Source organism: Patagioenas fasciata, chromosome 1 (assembly GCF_037038585.1).
Source record: "Patagioenas fasciata isolate bPatFas1 chromosome 1, bPatFas1.hap1, whole genome shotgun sequence".
In the NCBI taxonomy this organism is placed as follows: domain Eukaryota; kingdom Metazoa; phylum Chordata; class Aves; order Columbiformes; family Columbidae; genus Patagioenas; species Patagioenas fasciata.
Genome location: NC_092520.1, coordinates 41,081,384 through 41,100,071, shown reverse-complemented (window position 1 = coordinate 41,100,071; position 18,688 = coordinate 41,081,384). Strand labels below are relative to the sequence as shown.

General features: G+C 36.5%; 1 protein-coding gene across 6 annotated transcripts in view; it reads left to right on the top strand.

Annotated features, from left to right (window-relative positions):
• Positions 1 to 18,688, top strand: part of PCDH9 (protocadherin 9) — a 678,879-nt gene that overhangs the window by 292,041 nt on the left and 368,150 nt on the right. For 3 of the 6 annotated variants that reach the window (XM_071806020.1, XM_071806039.1, XM_071806042.1), the window contains exon 3: positions 6,680 to 6,745. The exons of the other annotated variants lie outside the window; for them this stretch is intronic. In XM_071806020.1, coding sequence (XP_071662121.1) covers positions 6,680 to 6,745 — 66 coding nt within the window. The remainder of the gene's footprint in view (positions 1 to 6,679; positions 6,746 to 18,688) is intronic. 6 annotated transcript variants of the gene reach the window in all.

The following is an 18,688-nucleotide window of genomic DNA, read 5'->3' as shown; positions in this document are numbered from 1 at the left end:
GAAACCAGTTGTGTAGCCTGGAAAAAAGAAGGCTGAGAGGAGACCTTATCAGTCTCTAGAACTACCTGAAAGGAGGTTGTAGCATGGAAGGTGTCAGTCTCTTTTGCCAGATAATAAGTGATAGGACAAGAGAAAATGGACTCAAATTGTGTCAAGGGAGGTTTAGACTGGACATTAGGAAAAAAATCTTCACCACAGAAAGGGTTGTCAGGCATTGGAAGAGGCTGCTGAGAGAAGTGGTTAGTTGACCATACCTGGAGGTGTTTAAAAGGCATGTAGATGTGGCACTCAGGGACATAAGATGGGGAACGACCTGTTAGAGAGCAGTGTAGGGGAAAAGGACCTGGGTGTCCTGGTGGACAGCAGGATGACCATGAGCCAGCACTGAAGGGGTGTGGTTAGTAGGTCGAGAGAGGTTCTCCTCCCCCTCTATCCAGTCCTGGTGAGACCGCATCTGGAATATTGTGTCCAGTTCTGAGCCTCTCAGTTCAAGAAGGACAGGGAACTGCTGGAGAGAGTCCAGTGTAGAGCCATTAAGATGATTAAGGGAGTGGAGCATCTCCCTTATGAGGAAAGGCTGAGGGAGCTGGGTCTCTTTAGCTTGGAGAAGAGGAGACTGAGGGGTGACCCCATTCATGTTTATAAATATGTAAGGGCCAAGTGTCACGAGGATGGAGCCAGGCTCTCCTTGGTGACAACCAATGAGAGGACAAGGGACAATGGGTGGAAACGTTAACATAGGAGGTTCCACTTAAATATGAGAAAAACCTTCTTCACAGTGAGGGTGACAGAGCACTGGAATGGGCTGCCCAGGGAGATTGTGGAGTCTCCTTCTCTGGAGACATTAAAAACCCACCTGGATGCCTTCCTGTGCAACCTCATCTAGGTGTTCCTGCTCTGGCGAGGAGATTGGACTAGATGATCTTTTGAGGTCCCTTCCAATCCCTAACATTCTGTGTGATTCTGTGATGATTTAGTGGTGGACTTGGCAGTGTTAGGTTAACAGGTGGGCTCAATGATCTTAAAAGTCTTTTCCAACCAAAACAATTCTATGATTCTATAATTAATGGTCGGCCCAAACGCCTTTCAGACTTGCACTCTACTAGAAATATTGAGAGGCTTTTAGTTAATAATTGAATTATGTTGTCCTTATAGAAGTCTGTGTTCAAAACAAGTGAAATCTTCTACTGAAATTATATATATCTTACATGTCATAAAGTTTTATACTTGCCAAATGGTCTCACATCAGGAGGCCACTGTTAATTAGGCATTACATAGGCAATAAATAGATCAGAGCAATGAATTCACGGTAGAATATGAAAGGTGAACTTTCTGTTATGCTTGCACTGTCTTTGCAGTGTTAGTTCCTTTTCACATCTAATTTTAACAGTTACTAGTCAAGTATCAGAGATTTATTTAACAAAAGAGCCTGGAACAAAGGCAGGGAATATAGGTCTGTGAGGCAAGGGTGATTAAGAGGCATTTAACTGTAAAATTTTGATAGTGTGAGTATGTTGCAAGTATAGAAGTTGTATGGGGGAATGCACATGCTTGAAGAATCAAAACTGAATAATGAAGTCTTTTTTTGGTTTCTTCTGATGCGTTAGAATTTCTCTGTGATCTCCAAGACATTTGTCTTACTGGATTTTACGTGTTCTCTATGCACTGCTAACACCAGTACAGGTATATTCTAGAGTACTGTTTTTGGGATTTGGTTGGTTTGATTTGGTTTGTGTTGTTTTTGGTTTTGGTTTTGTTTTTTTAGCAGTGAAATATGTTCTCCGTGTCTTTATCTAGCAACATGTTCATTTATCTTTCTAAAAACATACTTAATTGCTCACACAGGAAAATAATTGTGTGGCTTGTGAACCTCTCAGTTCTAACGTTGGCATTATATTCTTACTTTTATTTTTTTTAATAAATTACGATTTTCATTTTAAGGTTTTACTTCATCCTTTAGAAAGTGACTGTGCATATGTGGGTTTTTTTTAATTTTGTTTTTGAAATTAAGCAAATTTGCTTATCTCTGTAACTGATACGGTTGCTGTTTTACTTTCTGTTGTTTTTTTGTCTCTTCCATGGTGAACAACCATCACTAGTAGGTATGATTTATTTAATATTTTTGTGTGTTTTCAAGTCCTGTAAATTACAGCACTTAAAAATAAAGGCAAACTGTGGGCAGAAGAATGCTGAAGTCAATTTAAACCATGCCAGCTGGCAAAGAGGAGACCCCAGTGAGCTGGCAAGGGCTTATCTTGTGATGCCTCTTCAACTGAATGTTTATTGTAGAGGTATTTTGTGTGTATGTGTATGTGTGTATCAATCTGTCAAAGTGCAAATCAGTCTATCATCCTTATTTCTCCTTTCTGTCATCTGTTGGATCTTTTATTTCTTCACTGTAATTAAAAGATCAGTAGTCCATTATGCTTGAATTCTTCACAAATGAAGGCAGTGTTACAGAATCTTGACAGATATTAAAGCGTCTTCACAGGAAGGTATAATCCTATGTAAGAACCCACGAAGGACTGTATCATTTCTCTACAGTATGCTGTGCATTACAACCTCTCACAGGCTTGCTAAATGAGCAATTAAATGCTGTGCTGTCATGTCAGTTCTCTCATATATATATACACTACTGTGCTGTTGAAGTGTAAAAATGAACAACGGAAATTATCTTTGCTAAGGCCTCTTAATGATCAGCCATAAACAAGTCCCATAGTTTTTCTTAGGACACTGTTAGTACTACCTGATTTGACAGGTTTTAGTGTATATTATTTTTATTTCTGTGCACAAGCCTCCTATAATATCTCAGTGAAGAAAATTGAGAATTATGGTGGGTAATGATGCTACTGTATTACAGACAAAAAGACAGTAAATTCTTTTGAATACAGAAATTTCCTGCTAGTTTTTGGTGTGTTGTTGTTGTTCTAAAAAACCTTATAAGAATTGTCATTTTCCTTGAATGAGTTGCCAACAGTCTGCAAATTGAATTGAATTATTGAGGCATACAAATAAGCATTTAATTTTATTCCTTTAAGGCACTGAAATGTCAGACATATATTACAGGTTGTGTGAAAGAAATGGGAATTGAACTTCAGTCCCTTAACTCCTTATTTGCTGGGAGTGAGAGACAAGGCTGCTGAGAGTCCCTTATGTTTTGGTCCACTAGTTTCAGAAAGGTTTATCCGATTAGAAAGTTTGTGTACACACATTTCAGTTGTGTAGTTGAGGCAGTTTAACTTTCACAGGCACTGTGCGACAATATATATATATGAACTGTTTGAAGAGGTCAGAGTTAAGTATTTACGTGTATAGGTAACCAAGGCTCTTCAGAATCGAGGTTTTTTACTTGAGAAATTGAGCTAAACTTTTGAGGATAACAAAGTACAGCAGGCTTTCTTCCTCAGGCAAGGTTATGGATTCCAGTGTCTGTATTTTTTAATGTATGATCCTCGCAAAAAAGTAGACTAAAAAACTAAGAAGTTTGATTAATGGAAGAAGCTTAGAAAGAGCTAAGTTTTAGGACTGATCTCAGAGCTCTTAAGCTGGAAAAAACATCCCATTAATTTTAGTGGGAGTTTTGACTGCACAAGGACTTTCAAGATCAAGTGCTTTCTTGTTCATTAAAGGATAGAAGGTAATTAGAAATAAAGCATAGAAAAGATTTTATATAGTATTGCTTTTGTCAGCTGAAAAAATCCATATTATTGTAGGAGTTTTAGGCTAATCTTCTTCCTCCCTTTCTTGCATAAAATGATGACACAGTAGGTAGTTTTCATTACTCTTAGAGGTCTGTGGTTCTATCTCTTCATTTTATTAGGAAAAAGCAATTGACGAGTTTTTTCTGTTTTATCTTCCCTGCTGTTGGATTGCAATCTTTTCTATGATGCTGACTGTGTCATTTTCCTCCTCCATCCAAACTGTTTAGCTCAAGATATTCCCACAACATTTTTGTTTGTAAATGTTGGATGATAAATGAAATAAAAAGCCAGTGTGCATTTTGGTAGAAGGATTTTGCTGATGTCAGCTCATGAAACAGAGAAACAGTTGGAAAAAGAAAGATAAAGTTATACTAAGATTTACAGAAACAAATCTTACATGTTTGATGACACCTTAAATTATGTTGACTTTTGAATACCTTTTAAGGAAGAAGCTAAATATATTTAAGTTGTCTGGAATCCAGCCTAGAATCCTAAATGTATGTCAGTCATGAGTCATTTCAGGAATTTAGGTCATCAACTGGTGGGGATACTTTCTACACTGACCTTGGGGACAGGGGAGCCTTCTCCTGTCAGAACTTCAAACCAATCTTTGTAATGCTCAAAAATATGTTTCATGTTACTCATTCCTTACAGCTACTTTTATTTTCCTCCCCCTTTCCTCTGTGTATCAAAATCTTTTTTCCCTCGAACTCTAGCTGTAAGTGATTTGTGTGAAGAGCAGGGTCTGAATTTAATTCCAGTTGGAATTGCCACTAGCTGTAAGACTGAAAGCAGGAGCCACTTTCTTTTCAGCTTTCTAGCATATGTTGGTGGACACAGGGAAGACGTAGAAGGGTGAGGAGACAGAGAATCTGTTACCAAGCTGTTGCTTCCCTTGTTCTCTTTACTTGCCCTGCAATACATGATGATCTTATCTATTCCCAGAAGCAAGAGAAACTGAAAAAGACATATTTCACTTCTAATGTAGCAGTAGTCTGCTATTTGATAAAGTAACTATGTAGAAAAAAGGCATTGTATTTAATGATGCCATACATTTGTCTTTTCAATCTGCAGTTGTTATATGAAGGAGATATTTTTCCTACTCATTCTTGTTTCATTTTGGTGATCTTCCTAAGCTTTCAACTAGCAAAGAGGATGGTGGAAATATTCATTATTTGTTGTTCTTGAAATTACTCTCATGATTCCTTTCCAATTATTTTCAGGAAAAATACTTATTATTTCTGCAAAGGTGACTTATTTCTGTAAAGGTGACTTTCTAACAAGTAAGAAGGTATTTGGTAGTATGAAGAATCCCTTCAAAATTTCATCACTTTATCAAAGGGGATAAAACACTGCAAGATACCTTCTAAAATGAGAGCTTGATCCACAGAGACTCTTTTGCTTTTTTACTAGTTTAATTCTATTGCCTTTGGGTGACTTGCTCTTCATTTGCACTCATGCAAATCAGGAAAACCATCATATGTAAAATATCAGAGGAGATACATGCAGATTTTAAAATGAGGCATTCTCAATAGTGTTTACCTTTCTGTTAAGCTATACTTACTAATCACCATTGATTGTGTAAGTGCCTTTTCATTCAGACTACAAGACTAAGTAACATTTATGCTTGTGTAAAGTTTTTGTTCTGTTTTTCAAATTAAATTTTAGACGGCAAAGTAGGGACTTCCTGAATTTGGTTGGAAATGTGACTTCAGATATTAGAGGAGAATATTTTTAGTAGAAAAAAATACTTAGGTTGACTTTCAGCTTTCAAGGGGATTTCCTGAAAAAGCTTTCAGAACTGTGATATAATTCTTCAAGAACACAGAATTTGTGCAAGATACCTGAGGTACCTGTTGGGAGTACTTGGGAAGAGACATATGTTTTCCATTGTGATTAAAAGTACTATTTGATGTAAAGTTTTCTGAGGATTTTGCTCACTGTATGGTGGTAAAGGAGTAGATAAACCATTCTGTACAGAACACTAATGTCCTTTCTGCATATGGTGCCCAGAGCGCTTGTTTGGGCATATTTCTCTACAGAGAATGGATTTGAAATTGTCTAACTTTCAGAAACGTTACTTTTAATGTAATGTTCTCTCTCTTGGAAGCTTTATTTTCTCGAATAAAACAGAACAGTACAAAGGCTTGGTGGTAGTTTGATACCCGAGTTTCTGACTGTCTTTCCAAAGGCATATGCCACTCTGACTTAGATTGTTCAGAATTATTGTGTTACTATTCTGCTGTCAGGTTGGATAACCAACTCATTTCCTCTAGGAATAGACAGCTTTGAACGTTCTGAAAAGTTAGTAACCTACTGAACTTTCCCTTCACAGTTATCTTACATTCACATACATAGAATCCTTATGACTCAAGTCCTCGGAGACATGATATTTTGGGGTGTCTGAGTATTATACTCAGGAGGGAACCTGAAGCACATAGCGTTATTTATATTCAGCAGTTAGTAACAGAGCATGAACATCCATTAATGCTCCCACATTAAACACAGCTTTAATTGCAGTTTTGAAGATCTGCTGGTTTTGCTTTTTAGAATCTCAGGGTTGATTAATAATATCTTAATAAAAAGCTTAATAGTGCATTAAATTAAGAAAAAAAGTTTCTTATTATGAGACAGTGATTTCAGTTGGTAGTTCACTAAACAGAACAGCAAAAAGCCATTCAAAAATCTGTTGCCTGGCTGCAGCAAAATGTTATACAATCAGCCTTCAGACACCAAAGTGATATTTGATATAGGATTTTATTATAAAAATTGCCACAAATATGTTTAATAACACTAGGGTATGGCCTCTGAAGTTTGTGAACCCTCATAAAAAGTTATCTATCTATCTATCTACAGTAGAAATTTGCTCACATTTTGCTTTCTGTATTACCAATATTGGGCCATTGGGGAGGTGGGTTATCAGAAGATCTGTAGTAAGAATGACACATCTTTTTTATTTAAATATTATTGCTTTTTAGGCACTGAATTTTGGAGATATGCCGAAGTACTTGTGGGAGATTTGGGTACCTGACAAACCATGGGTGGTAAGATATGAGATGAAAAAAAACAAAATAAACATTTAATTTTATGATAGGTATTTTGTGCCGCACCGGCGGTGAATTCAATGGACAAAACTCCCACAGGGCTTGTAAGAAGTGCATTACTGCAAATTTATGCAAGTGTGTTTCCATTCTTTTCAATATTATTGCACTGGTGTGAAGTTGAAGTAATGCCTGTAGTGAACTAGAATTGTGCGGTAGTATCTGACCGGGGGAAGAGAGAATTGCTCAGCTGAAGTTTATAATAAGACTTTTTATCTTATCTTTACTCAGACAAGCGAGCATTTAGCTATTGCCCATCAGAGCAATTCATGGTTCACAGCTGGGCCTACTGAATAGTACCTTTCCCAGGCATCCTCCTGTTAGTTTTGTTTAATGCTTGCTCTGGACTCCAACCCAGTAAACCAAGGAAAATAACAATCTCCTTTTTGAGCACCATGTGGACTTCTCAGAAGATGAGTCTGGCAGATGCTGTCTGTCCTCCTCTTTCAGAGGCAGTAATCAGAGAAGAACCAGGGTTCAATGCTTTGATTTCTAAAGCTCTGCAGTAAGGAGGAGACATGGTCTATTTAGATGTACAGTTTCTTCTGTGTGCAGAACTCCAGTCTAGTCCATCAGTTTCCATGCTGGTTTTTTTGTCTGTAATAAAGGACTGTATTATCTGACCATTATCTGTGCTTTTTAAAGAGTGTCTCTCTAAAATTAATACCAGAAAACCCCATGTAGAAGTTCAGAACTTCTGATTGTTTTCAAGGTTAAAAGTAATAAACACAATTTAAATTCAGTTGCATCTTATGATACATTTAATTACATTTTCTCGATCATTCAAACTACAAGATTATAGTAAAAAGTTGTTTCCTTTACAACATAGGCCTCTTTCCCCAAAGCAGAGCACTCTGTGGCATTTGCTTTAAGCCATGTCAGAAGAAGAAAATTTCCTGGAAACTTGGAGTTTCCAGTATCAGATGTTAAATTTAAAACTGTATTTTCTAATTACTTACTGGGTATTTGACTTTTTTTGCCTCAGTAGTAGACTATTTTAGCCTCAATATAAACATTTCAGAGTTGAGGGAATTGCTTTCATTTAATATATTCTGAAAAAACATTGAATCTCTATTAGTGTACTCTAGAATTGATACAGATACATAAATCTAGATATCTATCTTATCTCTTCTCTAATGATAGAGAATGCTATGGTTATACATTATTTCATTAAAAAAGAATTCTGGAGGAAATTTTCAATGAAAAAAGCCATCATGTGCAGTTAGGACAAAGTAATTCAAAGTGAACACAATAGTAAGTGTGATTTGCAGTTGGACTAGTTGATCATTGTAGGTACTTTCCAACTGAACTATTCTATTCTATTCTATTCTATTCTATTCTATTCTATTCTATTCTATTCTATTCTATTCTATTCTATTCTATTCTTATTCTATTCTCTCCAGATATCAGAAATTTAGGTGCCTATAACTATATATGTAAATTCCTATTAACTCACTGGAGAGATGGATTCTGGCAATGGAGTAACGTATGAGGCTAAACATGCACTTTAGCTCTGAGATCAGTTTTTTAATGTCTTTTTATGTATGAGTACTAAAGTATAATGTTTTAGCAGAAGCTGTCACTTCCAATATTTTATTGCATTGGATATTAATTACAAAATAAAGAGTGCCAATATACAGTTTTATTTAAAGCTCTAAGAACATTATATATGTAATGCTTCATGGTCGAGTCCACTTCTCTGAAGGAAAGCATATTATTCTACACATTACATTGTAAAAGCTGATCTTTCAAGAGTTACAGGTCTTAGAGAAATCTTTTTTTGGTGGAAATTGGATGTTAATTACTAGAAAGTAAGTTCTAAAGTAGCTAAACAGGAAGAAAGGCCTAAGCTTTTAAGCTAATTTCTGGAAGATTTTATGGACCTCTCTCAGCCTTTCAATAAGAATTGTTGCTCTTTGTCAGACAAATGTTTTCAACTAGGTTCAGTACTTCAAGAGAGCTAAACAAATGGGTTATTTTTTTCCTATACCTGTTTTCCTATAGATGGCAACAGCAGCCTAATTGATCAGTTTAATTGAAGTTTCTTTTCCATCCATATGAATCTCAGGCTTAGAAAAAATCCTCAAACACTTATGGAAAGTATTTTTAGTATTTTAATTTATTTTTGTCATTTTAACATTGATAGACCACAGTCTGAGCAATAACTAAGTAATGTTTATGGTCTGTAGAGTGGATAAGGACTGCTCATTTTGCAATGCATCACTGAGTATAAATAAAGATGTATTGTATTCTTGATTTTAAAAAAACCAAACAGTTGAATTACTTATGAGTGCTTTGCTTATCTAAATAACAATGACACAGTCTCTAAGGGACTCTTGGCAAAGCAAATCTACATTAATCTACATAGTATTTTGACATAGATAACTCTAACATCTGTTCCTTTGGGCTGGAAACACACCCTACTCCCCCAACACCTGAACACACAAATCTGCGAGTATCCGTGTATAATAGGGATAAAGACTTCATGAAATAATCAAAAACAGTGGGCAGATTTATGAAGGATATGTTGTGAGCATGAAGCTTATAACTGAGCTTGTCCTAAAGTTTTTCTTTGAAAGAGGAAGGAGATGCAGAGCTGTAGGAAATGGGCTAAAGTTAAAGGAAGGAATCTGATACTATTCAGATATCTCATTTGGGTATGTTCCATATAAATTACTTGGTTTCCAAGCAGTAGTTCATACAGGATTTTTTTTTTCCTGTGAAAAGAAAACAAACAAACAAACAAACAAACAAAACCAAAACACAACTAAACAGCATAGCTCCTCTGCTGTTCGAGCTAGATGATAGTAATTGCCTGAGTTGGGATTCTGAGGACAGGAATGCTCTGTACATTTTATTTTTTGGAATCTGCACATACAAGCATTGTCATTAACCATAGCAAAAGTTTTCACAATTTATGTTTTGTTCTGATCATAACTCTTTGTGCTTATTAGCTGGTAAAAGAAGTCTCTTAACTTGGATGCAATTTATGGATTTTGAACAAACACCGATCTTCCTTCTAATTGGGTTTTATTATGACTTTTTTTCAAAAGTAAGCCACTTTTTAGTTTAGAACTGTCATTAAAATTGTGAAGCAGCTATGTCAAATGAATAAAAATAAATGCTGGTCAATACGGTACTACTGTCTCGAATGTGGTTGCAGTAAAACTGAACGACTTCTAATTTACATAAAAATAAATGTTTACACATAAATCTTGACTTCATTTTTCTCCCTAATTAGTAGCACGCAATGTACCATTCTGATTTTTGATTCACCCCCTTGGTGCCTGCACCTCCCCTTAGGGATCCCAGCTGTTTTCCTCTCCTGTTGTAATTGAAATCAAACTTGTTCCAGCCCGTAATTGATAGTGAACCTAACTGTCTAATGTTTTCTGTGAGACAGATGCACAGCAGAGGCACATGAAGCAGCATATGGAAAACTCCACTGGGGTGAAGATAGATCTATTATTGTTTCGTTATACAATATTCCAAAACTCTTACCAACTAGTTCACCTACATTTTAGTTTGTCAGGAGTGTGATATCCATTGAAATGGTTAGGCAAGTTTCCCTGTCCTCATGAAGAACTGTGCCTCTAGACTGCTCTTACATATTATTCTCTTCGCCTGATCTTTTCTCTTGTGATGTTAAGAAAAAGTATTTTAGTGTCTGCCTGAGCATTACTGTGACAGATCTAATGTCTTGTATGGGAATGTAAATCTAGATGTTCTCACCCTTGTTTTGGCATCTAGTGCAAATCATAATCTTGTATAAAGAGTGCATTATTTTGTCTCTGGGTGAAGACATTTGCTAGGAATCTACCATTGGAAGCAGGATGTTGCTGTCTGTCAGTACTTCAATATATTCCTATTTTTCTTTCTCTCTTAAACCACATAATGCTTCCGTTCTTAGTGAATAAAATAATAAGACAGTCTTTTAGCCTATGTCTGTCTTTCTATGTGCACATAACGTATATGAGAAAAGAGCACCAACCATTACTTTTCATATTTAAGTAATATTTTAGTATTTTAAAATGCGGAGTTCTAGTGTGTGGGGTTTGTGGGGTATTTTGTTGTTGTTGTTGTTTTGTTATATAATTTTAATACCGTTCTCCTCCCTCTAGCTTCTCTTCCTGAGACAAAACACAGTAATTAAATATACAAGGTGTTCCAAAAAGATGGACCCAATTTCAAAGCAGTATATTTCACCATGGCAACATGTCACAATTACACAAAGTGCCCTATGTTGCAAGGTTGCCATCTTGCAAATGACTGAGGCTGGGGGCTGTTTGTGCCCTGGGAGGGGCATCTAGCAGTAACCATTTGAAACTCTGTGCCCCACCCTTTCAAGTGATAAGAGTTTCATTCATGATTGGTTCATGGTTACAGAGATATAGTGATTTCAAATTTGGTCCATTTTTTTTAAACACTCCGTAGGACTAAAGACACATTGTAAGTCAGTAATAAATTTGTTGGCTTCTAGATTTCTTGAGATATTTTTGAGGCATATTTTAATAGCAGAAATAATGTAATAGTCCCCTGTGTGGATTTCCTCATATCTGGTTTTGATAGGAGCCTCATGTGTTCCTTCCAGTATTACTGATAACGAGGCTTTATCAGCACATCTAAGTCAGACAGACTAAGGCTTTGAGCAATTCCACCTGTAACTAAGACTGAAGAGCTAGCTTAAGTCAAAAATTGCACTTATTCTCTACTGTTCCTGAGTCTAAATATGGTTGCCCTGTGTAAAGTTCAGCAGGATTTCTCCTGGGGTAGCAAAGTTCCTTCAGGTATATCTAAATAAATGTTAGGTTTGTGGTGAATACTTATAAAGAGGTTTGGAGGAAAGCTAGTTATTTTGTAACTCCTCAGATTATACCTGCTTTCTCAGAGACCTGAGAAATAATAGAAGATAAATTAACTTCTTTATGCCGTTTGCAATCACAGTGGAGATTATTTTCATCAAATATTTATCCATCATGGAGGAAGAAAAGAGATGAGTAATCAAACAGTTGGTATTAACTTAAATGTCATAACCACAATTAGAAAAAAAATCATTGCCATCAAATTTTATTGTTGTTTCTCAACCTGTGTTCTGAAAATATCCTTTACTCAAGGATTTTGCTCTTCAGAAGGAGCAAAGAGTCCAATATGGCTTTGACTCCTGAACTTCTTCCTATTTCTCAAAATTCTTTAAACTTTCTGACACAGTGATCTCTTTATAAGATAGGCTTGGTTAATTTAGAGTAATCATTTTTTTCTGCAAACAGATTTGCCTCCAACTTGGTCACTCTTTACCTTGAAAGAATGATCTGAGGCCACTAGCTGTGCTTTCTGTGGGACCGTAATCAATCCAATGCAAGTGACAGCAGAATTTGTGTGGTTTTTTATCGGTTGTGGTTGTTGTTGGGTAGGGTTTTTTGACATCTCCTGTTTTTTTGTTTGTTTGTTTTTGTCAAGATGAAACTTATATACAAAGTAATGCATTTTTTTTGATGTTATTACAACATCAACTCATTTCATACTGTCTCTGTCAGATTATTTATCTGATAGTATCTCTAACAGCATCAGCAGAACACTTTAAATAGCTAACCGTAGTTCTAATATTAAAATGTGTAATGTTTAAATAGATAAACTTTGATGGATGATTAGCTTTCCTGTGTATTACACAGAAAAAAAATACTAATTTTCTGTTAAAATAGATAAAACTGAAAGGTACTATATATATTAAGGCTAGGCATGTGATTATTCTTAATGATTTTTCTATATGCATGAAGTACTGTTCTATTATCATGGAGTCATCCAACTTAGAAGGGATCTTCAGAGGTCATTTGATACATCATCTTACCCAAAGAGGGCTAATTTAAATCATGTTATTCAGGACCTCGCACAATTGACTTTTGAATATCCCTAAGGCAATCTCCAAGGCTTACCATGGCCTCACAGGGCAACCTGTTCCAGTGTTTGATCATCCTTGTGAGATGTTTTTCCTTCATATCAAATCAAATTTTTTCTTGTTGCAACTTGTTTCTGTTGCTTCTCATCCTATCACTCTGCAAAAAATCTGGCTCCATATTCTCCAGGCCCTCCCATTAAGAGTGGGAGAATCATAGAATCATTTTGCTTGGAAGAGTCCCTCAAGATCATGGAGTCCAACCATTAACCTAACACTGGACTAAACCATGTCCCTGAAAACCTAATGTACATGTCCTTTAAACACTTCCAGGGATGGCGACTCAACTACTTCCCTGTGCAGGCTGTTCCAATGCTTGACATCCCTTTCAGTAAATAATTTTTTCCTAACATCTTAAAGCCATTTCCTCTAATCTTACCACTTGTTACTTTAGAAAAGAGACCGAAGTGCTGAACAGAAAGGAAGAATGGCCTCCCTGTACTTTCTGGCCACATTTTTACTGATGCAATTCGTCCTTTGTTTAAGGACAAACTGCTGACTCATGCTGAAATGGTTCACCACCAGGATCACCAGATCTTTTGCTACAAAGCTGGTTTCCATCTAGGTGGTCCCCAGCCTGCCTGGCTGCATGGGGTTATTCCCTCCTGGGGCAAGACTCCCTGTTCACCATTGCTGCACTTCTAGAAGTATCTGTTTCCCATCCATGCAGCCTGTGAAGCTCCCTCTGAATAGGAACCTGACCTTTCAGCATGCAAATCACTTGCCTCCAGCTTGGCATCATCTGCACGCTTGCAGAGGATACACTCTGCCTCATGAACCAGCTTTTTTAGTCAAGTCATAAGATCTGAAGGCAACATTTGCCCCATCATCCACCCTTATTAACCAGCTGCCCATTGGACGGTGCACCTGTGATGACAACCTTTTGAATCTGGAAGTCCATGCAATTTTTCCAGCCACCTGGTAGTCTGCCTATCCAAACCATATATCATCAAGTTGTTAGTATGGAGAAAGAAGGCATAGCTAACATCAAGGGACCCATTTTCACAAAGGCAACCATCTAATCTCAGAAGTCAACCAGGCTGGTCAAGCACACTTTGCTTTTCGTTAATGTCAGCAGGCTGTTTCCAGTATCTTTCTCCTTTTTGTGCCTGGATGTATCTTCCAGTACAAATTGTTGAGTAGTGAGGCTAGGCTGACTGTCCCACAGCTATTTCCGATGATCCTCCTTCTTTTAAAAATTGGAAATTTTTCCAGTCATCAGAAACCTACCCCAGTGACCCGAACCTTTGTAAGACCATAGACAGTGGTCTTGCAATGATATTGTCTGGCTTCCTCGGCTCTGTTGGAGGCATGCCATCTTGTCCTATGTCCAATTTACTAATTGTTTTCTACCTTGATCTTCTACTGCGGGTAATTCTTCAGTCTCCCAGATCCTGGCACAGGCCCAAAGGACCTGGAAGGCTTGAGGTAGTCCTTACCAGTAGAAACTGAAGCAAAGAAAGCATCTAGTACCTCAACAGTTTTCTGTGTCCTTTCCTGCTAGGTTTCCTACCACTTTAAGTGGTAACCCCACATTTTCCTTTGTCTTCGTTTTGCTGATAGTGTAACTCTCCTTTTATGCTTCACAGTCCTCCCTAGCGTCAACTCCAAGAGAATATTGGCTTTTGTAATTCAGCTGAACTCAGTCAGGATTTCCCCATTATTCACCCTGACCTGATGCTGTGCTTGTTCGACTTCCTGGGCATAACGCTGGACTTTTCTTGTGCTTTGAGGACGTTGTCATTGATGATCAATCAGCTCTCCCGAACAGCTTTACTCACCAGGGTAGTCTCCCATTAGCCCTCACCAAGTGAATCCCTGAACAACTTTAAATCTGCTTTTCTAAAGTCTAGGTTTGTAATTTTTTTTTTTTTTTTTTTTTTTTTGTTTTTGCGTAATGGGCCCAACTGAGTGTCTTCTCTGCTCAGTTTGTCAGCCACCTGTACACCTGTATCAAAAACCTGTTCTGGATACTTGCCAGAAATCTCTTGAGATTTTTGTGTTCCACCATTTTGCCCTTTAAGAAGACACATATTCCTCTTGAGATCCACCTTTATGACTGTGAAGCTTCCCTCAGTTTTCTAAAGGAGGCTTCATTTTCTCTTCTTGATCGGTCAGTCTTTATTAGACTCATCACTGCACCCACCCTGCTCTTGACCTGTCAGCTCTGGACTGGTTGGTCGCCCGCTCTAGCACAAAGCTACGTTAATACAAGCTGCCCTTTTCCATAGAGTGCAACCTCTCCTCCTCACTTGTCCTGAGGAACCTGTATGGGTTCTCTGCAATTTGTTTTCCACTCTGCATGTATCTGTGTATAGGCACTTGAAGTGAGGCCCTCAGCCACCCTGTGTTCGCAGGGGATGTTCCTCATGTGTCATGCTTTCTCTTGAATGATTTTTTTGCTTTCTCCTATCCCTTCTCTAAGTCTCAGATCTTCTGTCCGTCATCTCCAGATATTTAAAGTCCCTTTCACTAGATTAGCAAGCCTCTTTGCAAGGCTGGGTGTTTCCCACCTTTACTAAATATAACATAGAAATATTTTGATATATATATTTAATGTGTACATACAAAATATCTGTACATATATTTAGTGTCTGCCCGTGCTTAAATACTGTATGCAAGTTTATGAAGAGAATAGACACTTTGTATATATTTTTATGTGTTTGTAAACAGCTAGAGAAATAAGAGATTAAAAAGAAAAACTTCTTAAATAACTGAATAATTATATATTTGTTTGTTTGTTTGAGAGTATTGTCTTCAGCTTTTTATCTGCTGTATGCTTTACTGACACTCTTTCAGTCTGTTTTTTCAAGTGGTACAATGTGTTTTTGTTTTTTGAACATCATTGAAGTGTGAAACAGAAAGCAGTCATACATATGCCTGGCCAATTTGATAGTGAAATGATGGTTTATTCTTCTTTGTAAAGAAGGCATTGAAATGTTTTGGAAAGGCTGGTCCTGTATAGAGATTAAAAGCACAGGAGTTAAAGAGGTACAGCAACTTCTATGTTCTTTTCTTCCAGAACTATAATAATAAAATAAAGAAATCATCAGCCTATAGTATTATAAACATATTTGAACTGTTGTACTGAATAGTACTATCAAAAAAGACATCTTTAAATACTCTTACAGATCTATTTTGTTTAAAAGCCATTTTTCTTTGGGGAAAAGAAGAATGATTTCCATGTATCTGAATATTTTAAGCAAGTTATATCTATCATTTAATGTTACTAAGATGCCAGTCTTTTGAGAGAATGAGAATGCCACAGAGGATATCCAAGTAGTTTTGTTTGGTGGTATATTTGTATGAGAAACCTCTTGAATATTCCTGTTTTTATACCATTGTTTATGCTATTTTTTTTTCACAGACCAGTAATTATCATTGTAGGTGGAAGAGGCAAGGAAATATGCATGAGAACAGTTCTTTACAAGTTTTCTTCACCTCTCTTATCCCTATTAAAACAAATTTACTTTCCATACTGAAGGAAATGCTTTCAGTTGCATTTTCCCTTGGAGGAGAGATTTAAAAAGAACATTATGTTCCATAATTTGAAGGTTTTATGATCCAATATTAAATGCAAAGGTGGAGTAGGATTAAAAAAAGGTAAAGTGTGATTCATAATAACATGTTTTACTCTTTTTTTTTTTTGAGGGGGTTGTGTATTTCCTTTGATTAAAGGTTATAGTGTCATAAAAAGATTTTTTTTTTTTCTGTTTAGCTGAGATGCTATTTCTTAGGTATCCTCTTGTCTGTGTTTCTAAATGGGTAGTTGACTGTGTTAGAGAACATTCAGCATACTTTATAGTTAGCAGATGTTAGCATGACCCACGTTTAGACAACTGAATGAAACCTTAGTGCTTCACTGGATCTTACACATCTGTATTGTGAATGCACAGCTTTCAATGTCTGAGCCTAGAGCTGAAACACAGGCTTCAAGTTTGTCCTGGTTTTTGTTTGGTTTGGGTATTTATTGTCTTCTTTTTTTTTTTTTTCCCCCCCCACATCATTTCCAGTGAATTTGTTAAAAAAGCCTGGAAAAGTTCCGCTCCTAGAGATTGAAGCGGTGTATAGATACCTAGCATTTTTGCCCATGATTTTTGTGCCATTTGATATCAGATTATGTCCTCAAGAAGACCTTTAAAGAAAAAAAAAAAAAAAACAAACAGCTCACATATTTCTCACTGAGGGCAGAATTTGATAAGCTTTCAAATGCAGAAATTGAATAAGGACACAAACATCAGTATAGGCTAGCAAGAGTGTCTTCTGGGGATAAACAGAAGTGATACATAAAATGTAATTCAGCACCATCTTTGTCAATGACTGAAGAAGCATAGATAAGGATACCTTTATCCTGATTAAAGTCAGCGGACATCTGCTGTTGACCTTCATAATGCTTCTGGATTTTAACCACTGTATTTGACTGAACTGGAAGTTGGCCAAGTATCTGTCAGTGACTCCTCTCATCTGTAAAAATTTAGTCTGCTCTGGGTAAAAGCTTTGTTACTATTCCCTTCGTCAGAGTGAGATATGCAGACATATCTTAATGGCTTTTAAAGGTTTTTCTCATTTGTGATGATTCACCTGATTTGAGCAGAGTAGGATCAAACATTTGTAGTGAATTTAGTAGCCTCTGAAGATCCAAAATATTAATAAGAAAGAAGTTTCAATTTTTTTGCATGCGTGATGTATCAGATTGTTTCTGGCTTAGGATTAATGGTGCTTCATGAATAGGGATAGAGTGGTTAAGCACTCAGTGATCTTTGTAGGAAAGGAATTGAAAGTATTTTATTCTGAAATGTTTCAACAGTGCTGATTCTTTTAAATCAATTTTCTGGGTTTAATACAGTTCTTTTTTGAGCTGTCACATTTCTTATATGTTGCAGCACTGTAAACTCGCACAGCCTGGACCTTCCATTAGAAGACTGGGTATATACACTTCAGTAAGTGAATGTAGCAACCAGGAAATAGTACAAAGTAAAATGCCTATTATTGCATGTTCTTCAACATGACAACATACTGCAGATTACAGGGATTTGTTACAAGAGGGTTGTTTTGTGGTGTTTGTTTCTTTTGTGATTTTTGTTTGTGTTTTTGTTCGTTGGTTGGTTTTAGGTTTTTTGTTTTGTTTTGTTGTGTTTTTTTTGTTTGGTTGGTTTGTTTTTTTGGTTTTTTTGTTTTTTTTGTTTTTTGTTTTGTTTTGTTTTTGTTTTTTGTTTTGTTTTGTTTTGTTTTGTTTTTTTTCTCCAAGTGATCGGCACTGAGGTTTTTTTTCTTATTCGTTAAACCATTTCATTGCCAGAAACAGCAGTTTCACGATAACTAACCTTCACTCACTATATACTTCCCTAATATAGAGTAAAATAAATTATCACATTTTGCTTCATACTCTTCCCATTTCTCCTCCTCTCAAAAAACAAACTGACCTCTACCAACTTTTGTTAGGTTCAGAATCAGAGGCTTTACAAAGTTGAAAGCTGCCAAGTATGTTTGCTAGCAATTCATTTATACACTTTTCAATTTACAGAACCAGCCCTCAGTCTCAGATTTTAATTTGGTGCTTTAGATGAAATCCTATTTGGGAAAATCAATGAGAGGTTAACCAAGGCCTAGGCAGCTGCAGTAGTTAGAAGTCAACAGCTTTGATTGCATGCCAAACTGACATCTAGGTTCAGCTGTTCTGTTTTACTTATTCCTCATTCTCCAGTCTTATGTCATGTCACATGGCATTATTATATCAAGCTTTGATACTGAGAGGGAAGAACTAATATGCTTAACAGAGCATTGCTTGTAACCTTATACTCTAAATTTACAAAGTCAGAAATATCAAATGAAAAAAAAAATACAGCAAAAATAGATATTTAACACAGAATTTCTGACAAGGTTCCAGCTGCTATGCCTGTTGCTCTGACACCCTTCAGTGCTGCTGATTGAAATCA